Source organism: Callorhinus ursinus, unplaced genomic scaffold (genome assembly GCF_003265705.2).
Source record: "Callorhinus ursinus isolate GAN/ISIS: 27379988/994484 unplaced genomic scaffold, GSC_fseal_2.0 scaffold14, whole genome shotgun sequence".
NCBI classification, from domain to species: Eukaryota; Metazoa; Chordata; class Mammalia; order Carnivora; family Otariidae; genus Callorhinus; species Callorhinus ursinus.
The window spans coordinates 41,204,035-41,220,227 of NW_027397076.1; the positions used below are offsets into that span (position 1 = coordinate 41,204,035).

Below are 16,193 nucleotides of genomic sequence, written 5' to 3' on the forward strand. Positions count from 1 at the left end.
TGTTCCTCAGCAACTCTGCTCTAGTGGCTTTTTAAGGGGAGGAGAGAAAAAAATTACTCAGGATATTACACACAGACTAGATACTAAGCCAGTTATCAGGTGTTAAACCGATTTTGGCTAGTTTGGGCTAGGTGTAAGGTAGGGATCCATCTCTTAAACAAGACAGAAAACAGTAAAACATCAATGTGGCTGATATTATTTCATGAAGACAGAAAATCAAACTTCATGCCGGACAAATGCAATATTTGAATTGTCCTATTTCCAATGTTTCAACTAAAAGCACACAATTCAAGGCTGTAAATTGAACTTTTTACTTCAACAGAAAAATACAACTTGATAAAGTAATTGAATATTCTTGATAAATTAACTAATAATTAACTTACATGAAAACCTAATACCATATTGAGCAACCAAAATACAAAGATGTTAAATCTGAATGCTGACATAGCAAAACAATTAAAGATTTGTATAGGTATTTTCAAAGCTGGCATAAAACCACCCAGTGCTGTAAGATCTAACATTATAAAACAAGAATTATCTTATTAAGAAAAACGAGCCCAACCTTAAACCTACTCATTTCTAACGGATAAATTCTTAGAGAAAAAGAAAAATTTAAGTCTCTCTAAAAATTAAACACTTTTACTATGGTGAGATTACAGTTCAACAAGCCCTTTGCTGTGTGCCTCTCCTATGCCAGGCAGTATGTTAGGTATTTAAAGATAAATGAAAAAGAGTTTAAGAGAATTTATATATAAATTGCTTCTCATAACTTTATTTGTTCCTTATTTTGACTGTTATCAATGGTATTTTTAACATAAAAAATTCCATTTTAAGAAAATAAAATTAGTTACTTTTCTTCAGCCATCATGAATCCCAGTACCAAAACTGCAACCCATTTTATTTTCAACATATTATAGAAATTTCCAAACAAACACAAGTCCTCATGTACTCAGTACCAGAGTGTACGTTCGGTTTCAAAAATTATTAACAACCTGCCACTTTTGTTTTATCTTTATCCCCTTGATCTCCCCCCCCGCCATGTTTTTGCTGGACTATTTTAAAGCAAATCCCATTTATTTCACCTGTATTTTTATACACACACACACACACACACACACACACACAATGTACAATGGAGTATCATTCAGCCATAAACAAGAATGAAATCTTGTCATTTGCAATGACATGGATGGAGCTAGAGGGTATTATGCTAAGTGAAGTAAGTCAGTCAGGGAAAGACAAATACCATATGATTTTACTCATGTGTGGAATTTAAGAAACCAAACAGATGAACATAGGGGAAAAAAAAGAGGCAAACCATAAAACAGACTTAACGACAGAGAACAAACAGGGTTGCTGGAGGGAAGGTGAGCGGCAGGATGGGCTAAATGGGTGATGGGTATTAACAGGGCACTTGTGATGAGCACTGGGTGTTATATGTAAGTGATTAATCTTTGATTTCTACTCCTGAAACTAATATTACACTTTATAATTGGAATTTAAATAAAAACTTGAAACAAAAAATTACAGTATATATCCCTAACAGGTAAGAGATCCTTTTTGATACCACTGTCTGTTCCAACTGAATACTCTGTTCATGTTAACTTTTTTCACCAATTGTCTTAAAAGTATCTTTTCTCCCCAGTCAGTTGATTTGAATCAGGACCCAAAACAACTCCATACATTTGCAGATCAATTTTGATAACTTCAAAAGCCCTTCCTTGCTCCTGCCAGCTAACTTCTCCTCTGGTTTCACCTTACAGTGACTAAATTTATTTTACATTTGAGTGATTTCTGTATCTATTCATATAGTTAACCTTGACTCATGTGTATTACTGCAAATTGCTCCAATCCTTTTTGGATCAAACCAGGGAACAAAAAGAAAAAATAGAAAGAAAATATCCAGTAATTATTTGTGAGTATCTGTGCATATCAAGCATCTATATAAGAACCGTAAACTTAAATTATATTCATTTATGCATAAAATACACTGTCTAAATTTCCTAACTTCAATTAAATCTGGATACAGCTTTTAAATTTCAAATCTAACACTAGTTATTGAACTCAACTGTGACCATGCTGTTTGGCAAAACTTGGAGACATGGTACGGGTAACTAGATTGAAATCATCTTTCCACAAGAGAAAGTTGGTACAGTGTTTAGCTGAAGGAAAAGATTTATTTAATCCATGTGCATTTTAAGCATTTCAAAGGAGTGTGCATATAAACTCAGGATCTTAATGAGTATTAAAAGGAGAAACTTCAAAGTACAGTCATGGGGAGTGTGTTTATGTGTAGGCACAAGCATTTCTAAAAAGGATTTGGAGTTTGGATAGCTAAAATAACCAGAAAAAAGCAGTTTATTTGGTAAATAGCACACAGGAACTTCCTTTTAACATTATTATGATGCCTATCTTTAGGTGACAAATACCTAGGAAAGGAGGTATATATCCAAATAACAAAAAAACTAATATGGCACCAGATTAAGTTTATACTTAGTGTTTTGGTCACCAATTTGGAATTTTGTTAATCGGAACAACACAGATGGCAGAGACACAATGTATGAGTAAGAACTACTAGCTTAGTTTTCCATTTGATTATTTTTGGCCTCTCATGCCTTATGTAGTTAATTTTGGATTCTCCTTTGGATGTTTTCTAGCCCATGAAAACTGCCTTTTCACAATCATCAATTACCCTTAACTTTTATTCACAAGATACTTAATCACATGTCTTTTGTCAATATTTTTGAATTAATGAAAATGTCTGAATGTGCTACTCCCACAAGAGGAATTTAGGTTTTTTTCTGTAATATTAATAATCTCAAAGCCATTCTCTGAAATAACTATACCTAAATAAAAACATACAGAAAAAAATTAATTGTACAACTTAGAATTTAATAGAGTTGTGTCTCAGAAGCTATGGCTAAGGGATAAATTTTAACATTCAACAAACTCTGGAAAGTAAGGGATATAATCTATTGATTAGGTTTCTCCTCTCTTTAGGAACCACTATGCTTTTATAATTATTCTACTTTAAAATATTTTTTTAGAAATATAAGATTTAACTGGGCATATATCTCCCACTGAATAATTACACTATGTAGCTGATGCCAACATGTCAAATTTAACAGAACAGAAAACCTTGGGTTAAAACTTTTCTAAGGTATTACTGCAAAATACGTTTTGAGAGGTTGTAAGAAATCAGAAAAACTAGATTAGAAATGCAAGTTCTGAAAAAAACTAAGCACTTGAGTATTTTAAAAATACAACATGAATATAAAGATATAAATTTCAAATCACATGGTATCTAACAGAAAAATCCAGACAGAAAACTCTTGAGTATTTTTTTGGTAGCTTTAGATTTCTAATGCAGATTTTGGGTTGTGTTTCAGGGTATGTGCATTTTTGTAACTACAGGACTACATATTTTAAACAAAATTATATTTTACCCTTAACGTTTTTTAATATTTAGCATTTCTTCTCAATTTAGTGGCACAAACATTTAGCTTTAGCTGAGGATATATGGTCTCAATTCTGATAAAACTGGGCCCAGGACATTCCTCTGTTTCAGGAAACATATGCCTACTTGTTCATAAGCAGCACCTAAAAATGCAGATTCCTGGGCCCAACATAAAGATTTATCTTTATATTCTGTTCATCCTATGGTGGTCCACACAATAAATATTAAGAAACATTACCTACAAAAGTTCTCAAAATGGGATACTAAGACCAAAAGCATTAGAATCACCTGTGAACTTACTAGAACCGTTAATTCAGGAGCTCCACTCCACCCAGCACTACCAAATCAGAAATTCTGGTGATGGGGTCTAGGAAACCATTTTTAACAAACTCAACAGTGATTCTTTCTTCTATCACCATATTACAACTTGTAATATTTTTCCTTCAACTTTTGATACTCTCTGTAGGAGCTGGTTATGTAGTAAGCAATATGAGCACTGGACAAATCCCAGGTTAGTGATGATTATTAGAACTACTAGAATCTTCACACCATGTTGAGAACCAGGGGTTATATCCTGACAGATAAAATAGCAATTCTGAGTTTATAAAACAGAATGTTATATATATACGTGTGTATATATATATATATATATATATATATATACACACACACACACGTATATATGTATGTTTGTTTTTTTAAGATTTTATTTATTTATTTGACAGAGAGAGACACAGCAAGAGAGGGAACACAAGCAGGGGGAGTGGGAGAGGGAGAAGCAGGCTCCCACTGAGCAGGGAGCCTGATGTGGGGCTTGATTCCAGGACCCTGGGATCATGACCTGAGCCGAAGGCAGACGCTTAATGACTGAGCCACCTAGGTGCCCCCAGAATGTTCTATGTATTAGTATCTTGAAATTTCCTTCTTGAGGGCCTAAGATTACAAGCCCTCTGCTGGAGTTAAATTTGTCTAAGTTACAAGTGCTTATAATGTGACTTCAATAAATACAGAGAATTCCACTTTTTAAAGCTGGCATTCATCCAGAAAAAATAATGTGCATGTTTACTTTACTTATAGACATATAAATAAAAGAAGTGATAATTCTTTAAACTTTTATTTTTCTAATCTGTACTATTTTCTTCTACTCTAAGTGCTTTCATTACATTCTTAAATATATTTTCATGTAATGTGTTCTGTTTTAAATTTACATAAATAGTACTGAATTAAAATCTCACTTTTTTTCTTTTCTCTCAACTGTATGTTTTAACCGTATCCAGTTTTAAAGATCTCACCATTGTTACTTTTACCTGCTGCATTGGTATTCTACAGCATACCACCATTCATTTTTCTCTTTCCTTTTTTTGGGGGGGAGGGGCAGAGAGAGAGGGAGAGTGAGAATCTTAAGCAGGCTCCAACCCAGCATGGAGCCCCATTCTGGGCTCAATCTCACCACCCTGAGATCATGACCTGAGCCAAAACCAAGAGCCAGACTCTTAATGGACTGAGTCACCCAGGTGCCCCTCTTTTATTTATTTTTTAGAGGATTTCTGCTTTGTTTCTGTTATTGTATAGCAGTTCTTTCTACATTATAGGTATTATTCTCATGTAGGTTTTAGATATTAAAAAACTGACATTTGACCTTTCACTTCAATGTATGGTTCCTATAACAGAAATACTTAATTTTGATGTAATCAAACCCACTAATTTTCACATTATGTTCTCTGTTCCTAAAATACAGATATTCTCTGAAATTTCTTATGAACTTTGACATCTAAAGTTTTTTTTTTTTTTTTTAAAGATTTATCTATTTATTTTAGAGTACGGGCAGGCACACAGAAGTGGGAGAGGGGCAGAGGGAGAGAATTCTCAAGCGGACTCCCTGGGGAGTAAGCAGCCCAATGCAGGGCTCATCCTCTAAGATCATGACCTGAGCTGAAACCTAGACGTGGATGCTCAACAGAATGAGCCACCCAGGTGTCCCCAAATTTTACATTTTTTGAGTTTATCATGTGTAAGGTAGTGATCCTGTTTTTTTTCTACAAATAGCTAGCTCTCCTAATAAAATCTAAGCACCTATCTGCTTTAAGCAATCTGTTTCTTACTGCCTAGGGGTGCCACTTAATCAAGTTCTCATATATACATGAGGTGTTTTTTTTTTTTTTTTTAACTCATTAATTTATTCCAGTGTATTTGGTCTTTCTTTTGCTAGCATCATACTGTTTTCACTATTATAACTTTGTAGTAATCCTCACTATCTAATAGGTCCAGTACTTCTTTCCTCTTCTTTATTGAAAGTGACTTAATCTTGGACCTTTATTGGTAAATGTTAATTTTAGAATGAGTTTGTGAAGTTTCTCACACACACAAAAAAAAAGTCAGGATAGAATTTTTAACAGGAGACAGTGACATGATAGATTTAGAGAAACAGGCATCACTAGGTTAAGGCATATCGTACATGATAATCTTTTGTCTTTTCTTTTTTAAAGATTTTATTTATTTATTTGAGAGAGAGAATGAGAGAGAGAGAGAGCATGAGGGGGGGAGGGTCAGAGGGAGAAGCAGACTCCCCACTGAGCAGGGAGCCCGATGTGGGACTCGATCCCGGGACTCCTGGATCATGACCTGAGCCGAAGGCAGTTGCTTAACCAACTGAGCCACCCAGGCGCCCGTGATAATCTTTTGTCTTTTAATAAAGTTAGTTATTTCCCATGAAGGTTTTATGCATTCCTAATCAGGTTAATCTTTGTTATGCTATTTTTTTTATTATGTTATGTTAATCACCATACATTACATCATTAGTTTTTGATGTAGTGTTCCATGATTCATTGTTTGCATATAACACCCAGTGCTCCACAGTACGTGCCCTCTTTAATACCCATCACCAGGCTAACCCATCCCCCCACCCCCTCCCCTCTAGAACCCTCAATTTGTTTCTCAGAGTCCATAGTCTCTCATGGTTCATCTCCCCCTCCGATTTCCCCCCCTTCATTCTTCCCTTCCTGCTATCTTCTTCTTCTTCTTCTTTTTTATTCTAACATATAAAGTATTATTTGTTTCAGAGGTACAGGTCTGTGATTCAACAGTCTTACACAGTTCATAGCACTCACCATTGTTATGCTATTTCCTAAGTGGGTTACTAATGGTATACAGCAGGGGTCAGAAATCTATGGCTCACAAGCTAATTCCAGTTTGCCATATTTTTTTGTAAATAAAGTTTTACTGGAACACCCATTTGGTGACATAATGTCATAGCATGAAAGCAGCTATATTGGTAGAGTTTAGTTGAGTCAGGTACCATATGGCCCACAAGCTGAAAATATTATCTGGTTCTTTATAAAAAAGGCTGCTGACCTCTGGGTATAAAAACATATTAATTTTTTATAATACATTATATGTTAAAAAAAAAGAAGATAGCAGGAAGGGAAAAATGAAGGGGGGGAATCGGAGGGGGAGATGAACCATGAGAGACTATGGACTCTGAGAAACAAACTGAGGGTTCTAGAGGGGAGGGGGGCGGGGGGATGGGTTAGCCTGGTGATGGGTATTACAGAGGGCACGTACTGTGTGGAGCACTGGGTGTTATATGCAAACAATGAATCATGGAACACTACATCAAAAACTAATGATGTAATGTATGGTGATTAACATAATTTAAAAAATGAGATTAAAAAAACATTAATTTTTATAATTTTTTAAAAGATTTGAGAGAGCATGCATGAGTGGGGGAAGGGGCAGAGGGAGGAGGAGACTCCCCACGGAGCAGGGAGCTAGACATATGGCTTGATCCCAGGACCCTGGGATCATGACCTGAGCCAAAGGCAGATGCTTAACCGACTGAGCCATCCAGGCGCCCCTAATTTAACAAATTTAGGCTTAGAGAATCTTGCTGAATTTTCTCAGATTTAGTAGTCTGCTGGTGGGTTTTGGGTTTTACGTAGATGACTATATCATATGCAAGTAGTGAATTTTTTTCTTTTTTTTAACTTCCAATTCTATTTGGTTTGTGTTCAAAATTTCTCAATATAATGTTTGCTACAGACTTTGGGTATATGGACTTTATTGAGTTAGGAGAATTTCCTTTTATTCTTAGTTTCCAGAGAGTCTTTTCATACACTGGCACTAATTTCAAAAGAAAAAAAAATTTTTTTTTGTATTCTAATAAACTATCACTGGGCAATTTATGACATTTTATATCATGGTATTAGGCACATTTTATAGTAAGTAGATACTTAACTTTTCATGCTTTGAAATATGGGTTTCCTATTACTCTGGGTGATTCAGTGAAGAATGGAACTCTTAACTACTTCAGCACATTTCTAGCAGTGCTTTCATTCACCAACATTTATTGTGATATGGTGACAGAAGAAAATAATGTTTTATTTTTCAAGTGAAAAATCAATAATCTTAGGTAGAAAGATCTCTAAATCCTTAGAACTCAAGGTACTTATCAAGGCACAAGCAACTTTGAAATTTCAAAGTGCTATATAACTATAACAAGTACTTAACAATCTAAAGATAAGCTAAAAAAAAAACAACAGTCGTTCTGATCTAAAGACTAAAAGTAAATATTCACAAAACATTTCTAACTTCTAAAACTTCATCAATCAAGAAATTTACATGATTCTACCATGTGCTTTCAATATCTTCTTAAACTAAGTTCTACCCTTAAATCCTAAGTGGAGTAATAATAAAATGTAATTAATATACTTAGTAAAGACTCATAAAAAATTTAAATGAAGAAACTTCACCTAAGATAAAAAGGATAGAGAACCACTCATTAAAGGTGAATTTCAGTTTTTGGCTGTTTTTTTCAAGGAACATTTAATAACAAGGTAGATAACATACACTTATCTAACTTGGTACTTTTATAACACTGAAGCTAAAGCAAAACATCCTGTTCATTGGGTAAAAACGGCCTACTTAATGTGTGTACACTGGAGTGCAATTTAAACAAATACTATAATTATAATTTCAGAACTTCAGAATTTTAGTGTCAGTGTTCTCTTTTTTTCATACGGGAAAAGAAGATGCTTTTGAAAATCACTTGAAGCTTGGACAAAAATTTCAGAGCTCTTCTTAGGACCACTCTGTAGAGTCTTCATGATTCAGATGACACAAGGGAAGCTTCAATTCAGCCTTTTCAAGAAGACATTCCAGCTTTCATGATCTCATCAACCAGGAGAATGTTGGTGGCAAACACAATGCAGGACTGTGTAAGGCTATTCTTTACAAGATAGTTATCCCATATGTCTACATCGGCTGCTACCACTGGCTCACCTGTGTTCAAGTCCACACCCACAAACTGACCTGATTCTGAATGTTCTGCTTGAACTTGTGTTTCCTGAAGGTCAAAACCAGAGTTCTGAGCAAGAACCTTGGGAATAATGAGCAATGCATCAGCAAATGCTTGGACTCCAAGTTGAGCCCTGCCCTTTACACTGGGCTTGTATTTAATCATGGCTTTTGTTATTGCCACCTCCACTGCCTCAGCACCTAGAACTACAAAGCCATCATCAATAGCATTTTTAACAGCCCTCAAACCATCCCTTACTGCATCTTTGATTTGAGTGAGTGTGTGCTTATTTGGCCCTTTGACCAGTAATATGATGGAGTGAGGATTGTTATATTTTTCAATAAAGGTGAATTTCTCTTCTCGCAATGTATACTCACAGACAAGTCCTGCATGTCCAAAACAATCAGGATTTAGGTCATCAAAAGAATTTAGAGCTACTCTGCCACAAGCAAGAGTCAGCCTTTCCATATTTCTCCTTTTAACTCTATGCAAGAGCATCTAAGGAAAAGGGGTCAATTCCCTTTTGAATGAATCCTTTATCTGAATCACACAGACTTTCTTTTTCAGTTCTATTATTTTTTAACTCTTATCTTCAAGTTTTTTTTCAGCTTTTGCAAGTTCCTCTTCTTCTGAACTCTTATAAAAAAAGAATTCACTTCTGTTTTTTCATATTCTAATGACACAGTGCACGTGAGGTTGTATGCATCTTCTTTTTTTTTTTTTCATATCAGGATGTGTGCCCCATGTCTAAACAAGACCTCTGATTAAGCTTGTATCAGTTTCAGATTTGTTTCATTTCCATGATCTCAAACATTAAAAGGTCAATAGGTTCACCTTGTGTTTAATGACCAAAATGAAGTCTATTAAAGTATCAGGAAGTTCAGCATGTACTTTAGGAGGCAGAGATATTCTGGCCACATTTGTAAGTGTCTCCCAGTCCATTTCTTTGCTTACTTTCACTTGTTCCAAAAACTGAAGTGCCTTTTCCTTTGCAGTTTCAAGTCCTTCTGTTATTATTCTGGGATGAAGACTTTCAGAAATGTAGAGATCCACCTACAGTAGCTACTTTCAGTAGCTCTCCAATGATTAAGACATTAGAAGTGGTACCATCACCAGTTATGTCATCCTAGGTTGTCACCACTTTGGCTATTAAGGAGGCTGCTGGGTATTGAATTTGCATTTCATGAAGGAGCATATTGCCATCTTCAGTAAGCCTGATGTCTCCAGCACCAGAAACAAGCATCTTCATGGTGCCCTTAGGCCCCAAGTTGGTCCTCAGCATGTCCTGCAGCCCCTGGGCCGCACTGATGTTAACCTCCAGTGCCGCCTAGGCTTGGGCCACCTTGGCCTTGAGGTTCAGGGTCTTCATGGCCACCATAGCTAACCAGAACAGGAAGAAGAGGACACCTGGTGTGCAGAGTGCCCAAAGCTGGCTCAGCGTGGCCATGCATTTCAGTTTTAAAGATCAAGTTTTCTTTTATTTGCTAGGTTGGCAATTAATAAAAAATTATTTTTAATTTATTCAAGAATCATTATTTTAAGGATTTCAAAATATAGGTTTACAATCCCTTATCAGAAAATCTGAAATTCCAAAAGCTCTGAAAATTTAAAAATTATTTTATAATTCACTTGAGGGCAATCTAGCCTAAACTGATATGAAACTATTTATAGTCCTTTAAACTACTTAAGTGTATTTGCTAAATATTAATGTGTTTGATTAAGAGAGTCCCCCTGAACCCCATAGATATATTAAAATAATAGATGGCATATGCACCATATTACTTTTCAAAGGTTTGAGAAGTTTGAAATTGAAATACAACTAGCACTAAGTATTTTTGATAATGGAGTGTAGATCTGATCATTCTAAAACCATTAAAATGGTTTTCTCCCATTCTGTATGTTGTGTTTTCACTCTGTTTATTGTTTCTCTTACTGTGCATAAACTTTTTAGTTTGATGTAGTCCCATTTGTCTATTATTACTGCTTTCGTTGCTTGGGTTTTGGTGTCAATATTCAAGAAATCATTGCCTGGATAAACATGATGATGCTTTTTCACTAAGATGTCTTCTAGGAGTTTTATAGTTTCAGGTCTTATTTTTAAATCTTTAAGCTATGTATTTGATAAAGGTTTAATATCCAAAATATATAAGAAATTCCTACAATTCAATGGCAAAAAACTCAAATAACCAGATTAAAAAGTGGCATACAAATGGTCCACAGGTACAGATGCTCAACATCAGTAATTATTGGGGAAATGCAAATCAATCCACAATGAGATGTCACCTCATACCTGTTAGGCTGGCTATTATCAAAAGAACAAAAGATAACAAGTGCTCTCAAGGATGTGCAGAAACTGGAACACTTACTTGTACACTGTTGGTAGAAATGTATAATGATGTGGCTTCTATGGAAAACAGTATGAAGGTTCCTCAAAAAATTAAAAACAGAAGTACCATACAATCCAGAAATCTCACTTCTGGGTATATATCCAAAGGAAATGGCATCATCACAAAGAGATACTACACGCCCATGTTCACTGCAGTACAATTTACGATACCAAGATAGGGAAACAACCTAAATGTCCACTGATGGATGAACGGATAAAGAAAATGTATATACATGCAACGAAATATTATCCGGACTTTTTTTTAAGAAAGTAAGTCTTTTTTAAGGAAGGAGATCTTGCCATATGTGATAACATGGATGAACCCGGGGGACATTATATTAGGTAAAATAAACCAATCATAGAAAGACAAACTCTACCTGATTCCACTTACATGAGATATCCAAACTAGTCAAATACTCATAGAAACAGACACTACAATGATGGCTGCCAGGGACCAGGGGAAGGGAGAAATGGGAAATTACTGAGCAATGGGAACAAGGTTTCAGTTACATAAGATGGATAGACTCTAGAGATCTACTATACAACAATTTGCTTATAGTTAACAATACTGTATGGTGCACTTAAAAACTTGTTAAGAGGGTAGATCTCAAGTTAAGGGTTCTTACCATGTTTAAAAAAAAATATTTCTAATTCTTTCATCCCTCATTTACCGTCAGAAGCAATTCTTACACTCCTCTATTTCTATTTGTGCTTTTATATTCTAAAACATTTAAATAAAAATATTGCTTTCACATCAGATTCATTTTGATAGAGTATTCTTTAACAGATACGTTAAAAAAACACAAAAAGCTTGAAAAATATTAAACAAAATGCTTAATAGTGATTTGACGTTATTAGACAATGCAACACAATAGTTACAACATATGTACACTGTACCTTATTCTAAAAGAGATTTGATTTGGAAGGCTTTAAATTATAGCATATTAATTTAAGTACAAATTCACATAACTTCTATACTGAGAATAAAATATTAAAATATTAAGTAGGTATATATACTTGCAACATACAATTAGCTATCTTCTATCATTCTGGATTTTGTTATCTGAAATCAAAGCCTTTAAAACATGCAATCAGCCATAAAAAGTGGGAGCACTTACTTAGGAGCAGAAGGACCCCTTGGCCATGTTCCATCTTCATTTTTCTGTTCTATCACTAACACCTGTAAATATGACACAATAGAAGAGTGTTTTTCCTTAAAAAGTTAAAGTTAAAATAGCTTTAGAAGATTAGCTGGATACACTATGAAACTAAAGTAAATCTGGAATTATTTAAAGGACAGAGTAGACTAGGTGAAGAGGTATTTGCATTTTGATGCCAAAGCTGGGCAATATAAATAGAATATACATTCCTTGAGTTTAGGGAATATGTTTTCTACTTCTTTTCTATTTGCAGGCTGTAACATAGTACTATGCAAAAAAACCCAGATGCTCAATAAATGGTCACAGTTGTTAAAAATACTGATGTATAATCTTGGCTAACTATTATTACGCAAATCCTGAAAAACAGTGACACAGATAATTCCAAATTACAGATTATATATAATTTATTTGGGGCTTTAAAATTTGCCTTTATTTACATTATTACTATATAAATTACAGAATCTTTTAATATATAAATGATAGAGCCACATTTGTGAGAATCAGATTCAAGTTCCTTACTACAGCACGGTTAAGGCAGAAAGCAACTCTAAAAAATGTAAAGTACAGGGCAAGGCAGAGCTATGCTTTATTCTAAAATATCACAGAATCCTTCCTCTTATCTTCTTGTTTAAAAAAGCCTTTTTTCCAGTTTTTGCTATGGGTGAGTCTGTGCAAAGAAAAAAAACTAAGCAAAAATAACTGAATAAGCAAAAGAAATATGTGATGTCAATAAGAAGTTAATAACCAAATTTCCATGGGAGAACTATAACATAAAAACATGCTTTGAAATAAATTCAAGGCATTACAAATTTGAATACATTCTAGATATTCACTTTCAACTCTTTTTCTTAAAGTTTCAATTTTGTAACCTATTCGACATACTCTTGTAAAATACTTTTGTGGACTGAATGTTTCAGGCCATTTATAAGTTGGCATTTGGATCCTAACCATGTAAAATATAAGCCTGTTTCAGAATACACACAACGAATGATAAAAGTGATCAACAGAAAAATTCATGGAACCAGCTTGTTCAAAGAGTATGCTAATTAAAATATTAAAGTTATCAGAGAGGGAGACAAACCGTAAGAGACTCTCAATCATAGGAAACAAACTGAGGGTTGCTGGAGGGGAGGTGGGTGGAGGGATGGGGCAAGTGGGTGATGGACATTGGGGAGGGTATGTGTTGTAATGAGCACTGGGTATTATACAGGACTGATGAATCACAGACCTGTACCCCTGAAACAAATAATACATTTTTTGTTAATTAATTGAATTTAAATAAAAAAGGAAAAACAAATTACTATTTCCTACATGCAAAGAATATGTATGAAGTATACATAGCATATAAAGAAGAACACTATGTACTTACTATTCTAATCCCTCCCTAATCATATTCCTCTCCCTACCTATCACATACAATTAATCATTCTCAATTTTCTGATATCATTCTGATATAATCATATATTTATGTATTTTTATAGATTTATAAAATTGAATTTAGTGATTTTTAACTGAAGAGTTTTCCATTACCCCAACTTATTAAGATATCTAGATATGAACTACATATATACAGAGAGAAAACATGCCTTGAAGTACATTTAAAGCATTACAAATTTGTGTGTATATGTGTATATATATATATATATACACATATACACAGACTTCATACTATGCACATGTATGTGCATATATATAAACTTGTCATTTGGAAGACAAATCAGTTACAAAATGAAAGACTTTAGTTACAAAGAATTTCAAAGTTATGCATTTAGTATCATTACTTGTAGTTTGCTTTTTAATAGAAGGTCCTAAAACTGAAGAATCAAATAAATATATAAAGTTGAACCATAACAATTTAATTACTAATAGTATGTGTGTTAAAATTTCATGTTTTTACAATCACAGATATTAATGTTGAAGGCCATCAGAAATGTTAATATTCACTCCTTTATTCAAATATTTTATTTTCTGAATGAAGTTTTGCTCATAAAACTTTCAAGATGAAAAAAAAACTTTCAAGATGAGAATTTTTCTTAGAAAGTTTTCAAAATTAAATTAAATGTGTGTGTGTGTGTGTGTGCACGTGCACACACACACACTTAAGGGAAGAGAAAGAGATAAAGACCACCATTTTGGGAGGGAAACTCTTCAATAATGTATCTGTTTTATTTTCTGATGTTTCATTTTAATTTCAGTAAAAAATTTAAAAAGTCTAGGACAGGGGCACCTGGGTGGCTCAGTTGGTTAAGAGTCTGACTCTTGACTGAGGCTCAGGTCATGATCGCAGGGTTGTGAGACTGAGCCCTGAGATGGGCTTTGCACTCAGTGTGGAGTCTGCTGGAGATTCTCTTTCTCTCCCTCTGCCCCTCCCCCTGCTCGCTCTTGCTCTCTCTCTAAAATAAATAGATCTTAAAAAAAAAAGTTCAGGATAATGTTTAGTTCATTTATCATGTCAGAAAATAACTTGCAAAATCCGGAAAATTTAAAGCATGTTCTTTGAAACATTCTTATTTTGAAAGATCAAATGTTAGTAAGGATATTTAACCTTCTTCTTATTAAAATAATTTACTGTCACCTGCAATCTGATAAATGCATTCCTATTAAAAACATCAAATTACTTAAATTCTCTAAGCCACAGTTTTCTAATGCATGTGATGGATAGAATAAAAACCATTACATAGGTTCAATCACTGAAAAGTTTTAAAGAAATGATTCTATGTATTCTAAGCTGTACTCCTGGAACTATCTCAAGACCTACAGATGGTAACTAAGGAGTGAAAGAGGGAACTAGCTGGCTAAGGAGCAGGGTGTTAACTAACTGTGAGAGTTCCGAGTTCCTTACTCCAGTTTAATCAGGTTAGCTCAAATTTTGATTATAATACATAGTACTTTTTGAAGGTTTCATTTAAGACTATAATAGCTAAAATAAGTCTGAAAATAACTGTTCTTATATATTTTTTTAAAAGATTTTATTTATTTGTCAGAGAGAGAGAGAGAGAGCACAGCAGGCGGAGCAGCAGCAGAGAGAGAAGCAGGCTCCCCGCTGAGCAAGGAGCCATGCGGGACTTGATCCCAGGAGCCTGGGATCATGACCTGAGCTGAAGGCAGCCGCTTAACCAACTGAGCCACCCAGGTGTCCCATGAAAATCACTGTTTTTATAGCCTAATATGATACATGACATATAGTAGACATTTACTAAAAATTAATTTCCTCAGTTGTTCTGGATTTTTTTCACAACTTGTATCATAATACTGATGTCAATAATAATTTTTTAAAAGATTTTATTTATCTGAGAGAGAAAGAGACAGGAGAAGGGGCAGAGGAAGAAGGACAAGCAGACTCCCCACTGAGCAGGTGGCCAAATGCGGGGCTCGATACCGGATCCTGAGATCATGACCTGGGCTGAAGTCAGACGCTTAACTAACTGGGCCACCCAGGTGCTCCTGTCAATAATTATTTTTAATAAAACAGAACAAAATAAAAATCTCCATATATCAGAGGACCAGGCTCTGTGTTAGATACTAAAAATAAAAACAAAAATAGACACAAAGTCCAACTAAAACAAGGAACTCAAAGTCTAGTGGAGAAGCTCAACATATAAATAAAGTACATAATGAATGACACAAAAGACATATACATAAATCATTATGAAGTTAAGGGAGTAATTTTTTCTCCAAAGTAGAAAACTCATTATGCCTTAAGTACATATTGAGAAAAACAGATCAGGAAAGGCTGAAGAGATGATGTGACATTTGAGCTGGAATCTGAAGAATGAAGAATGAACAATCTGATCTGATTAGACTACATGATAGAATGGAATGGTTAGTTTGAATATTTTGATGTTTTAAAAGGACTTTTTTTGCTGGATGGATGCAGGTATTGGGAAGAAGGGTACA

The 16,193-nt window shown here is 34.4% G+C and overlaps 1 protein-coding gene and 1 pseudogene across 6 annotated transcripts in view; both read right to left on the bottom strand.

Moving 5' to 3' along the window:
* Positions 1–16,193, bottom strand: part of USP15 (ubiquitin specific peptidase 15) — a 114,166-nt gene that overhangs the window by 52,328 nt on the left and 45,645 nt on the right. For all 6 annotated transcript variants that reach the window (XR_003210346.2, XR_012380760.1, XR_012380759.1 and 3 more), the window contains exon 6: positions 12,255–12,316. Coding sequence is in view for 2 of the 6 variants with exons in the window: in XM_025882763.2 (XP_025738548.1) it covers positions 12,255–12,316 (62 nt within the window). In the remaining 4 variants the exon portion in view is untranslated. The remainder of the gene's footprint in view (positions 1–12,254; positions 12,317–16,193) is intronic.
* On the bottom strand, positions 8,283–10,211 carry LOC112832228 (T-complex protein 1 subunit zeta pseudogene; annotated as a pseudogene).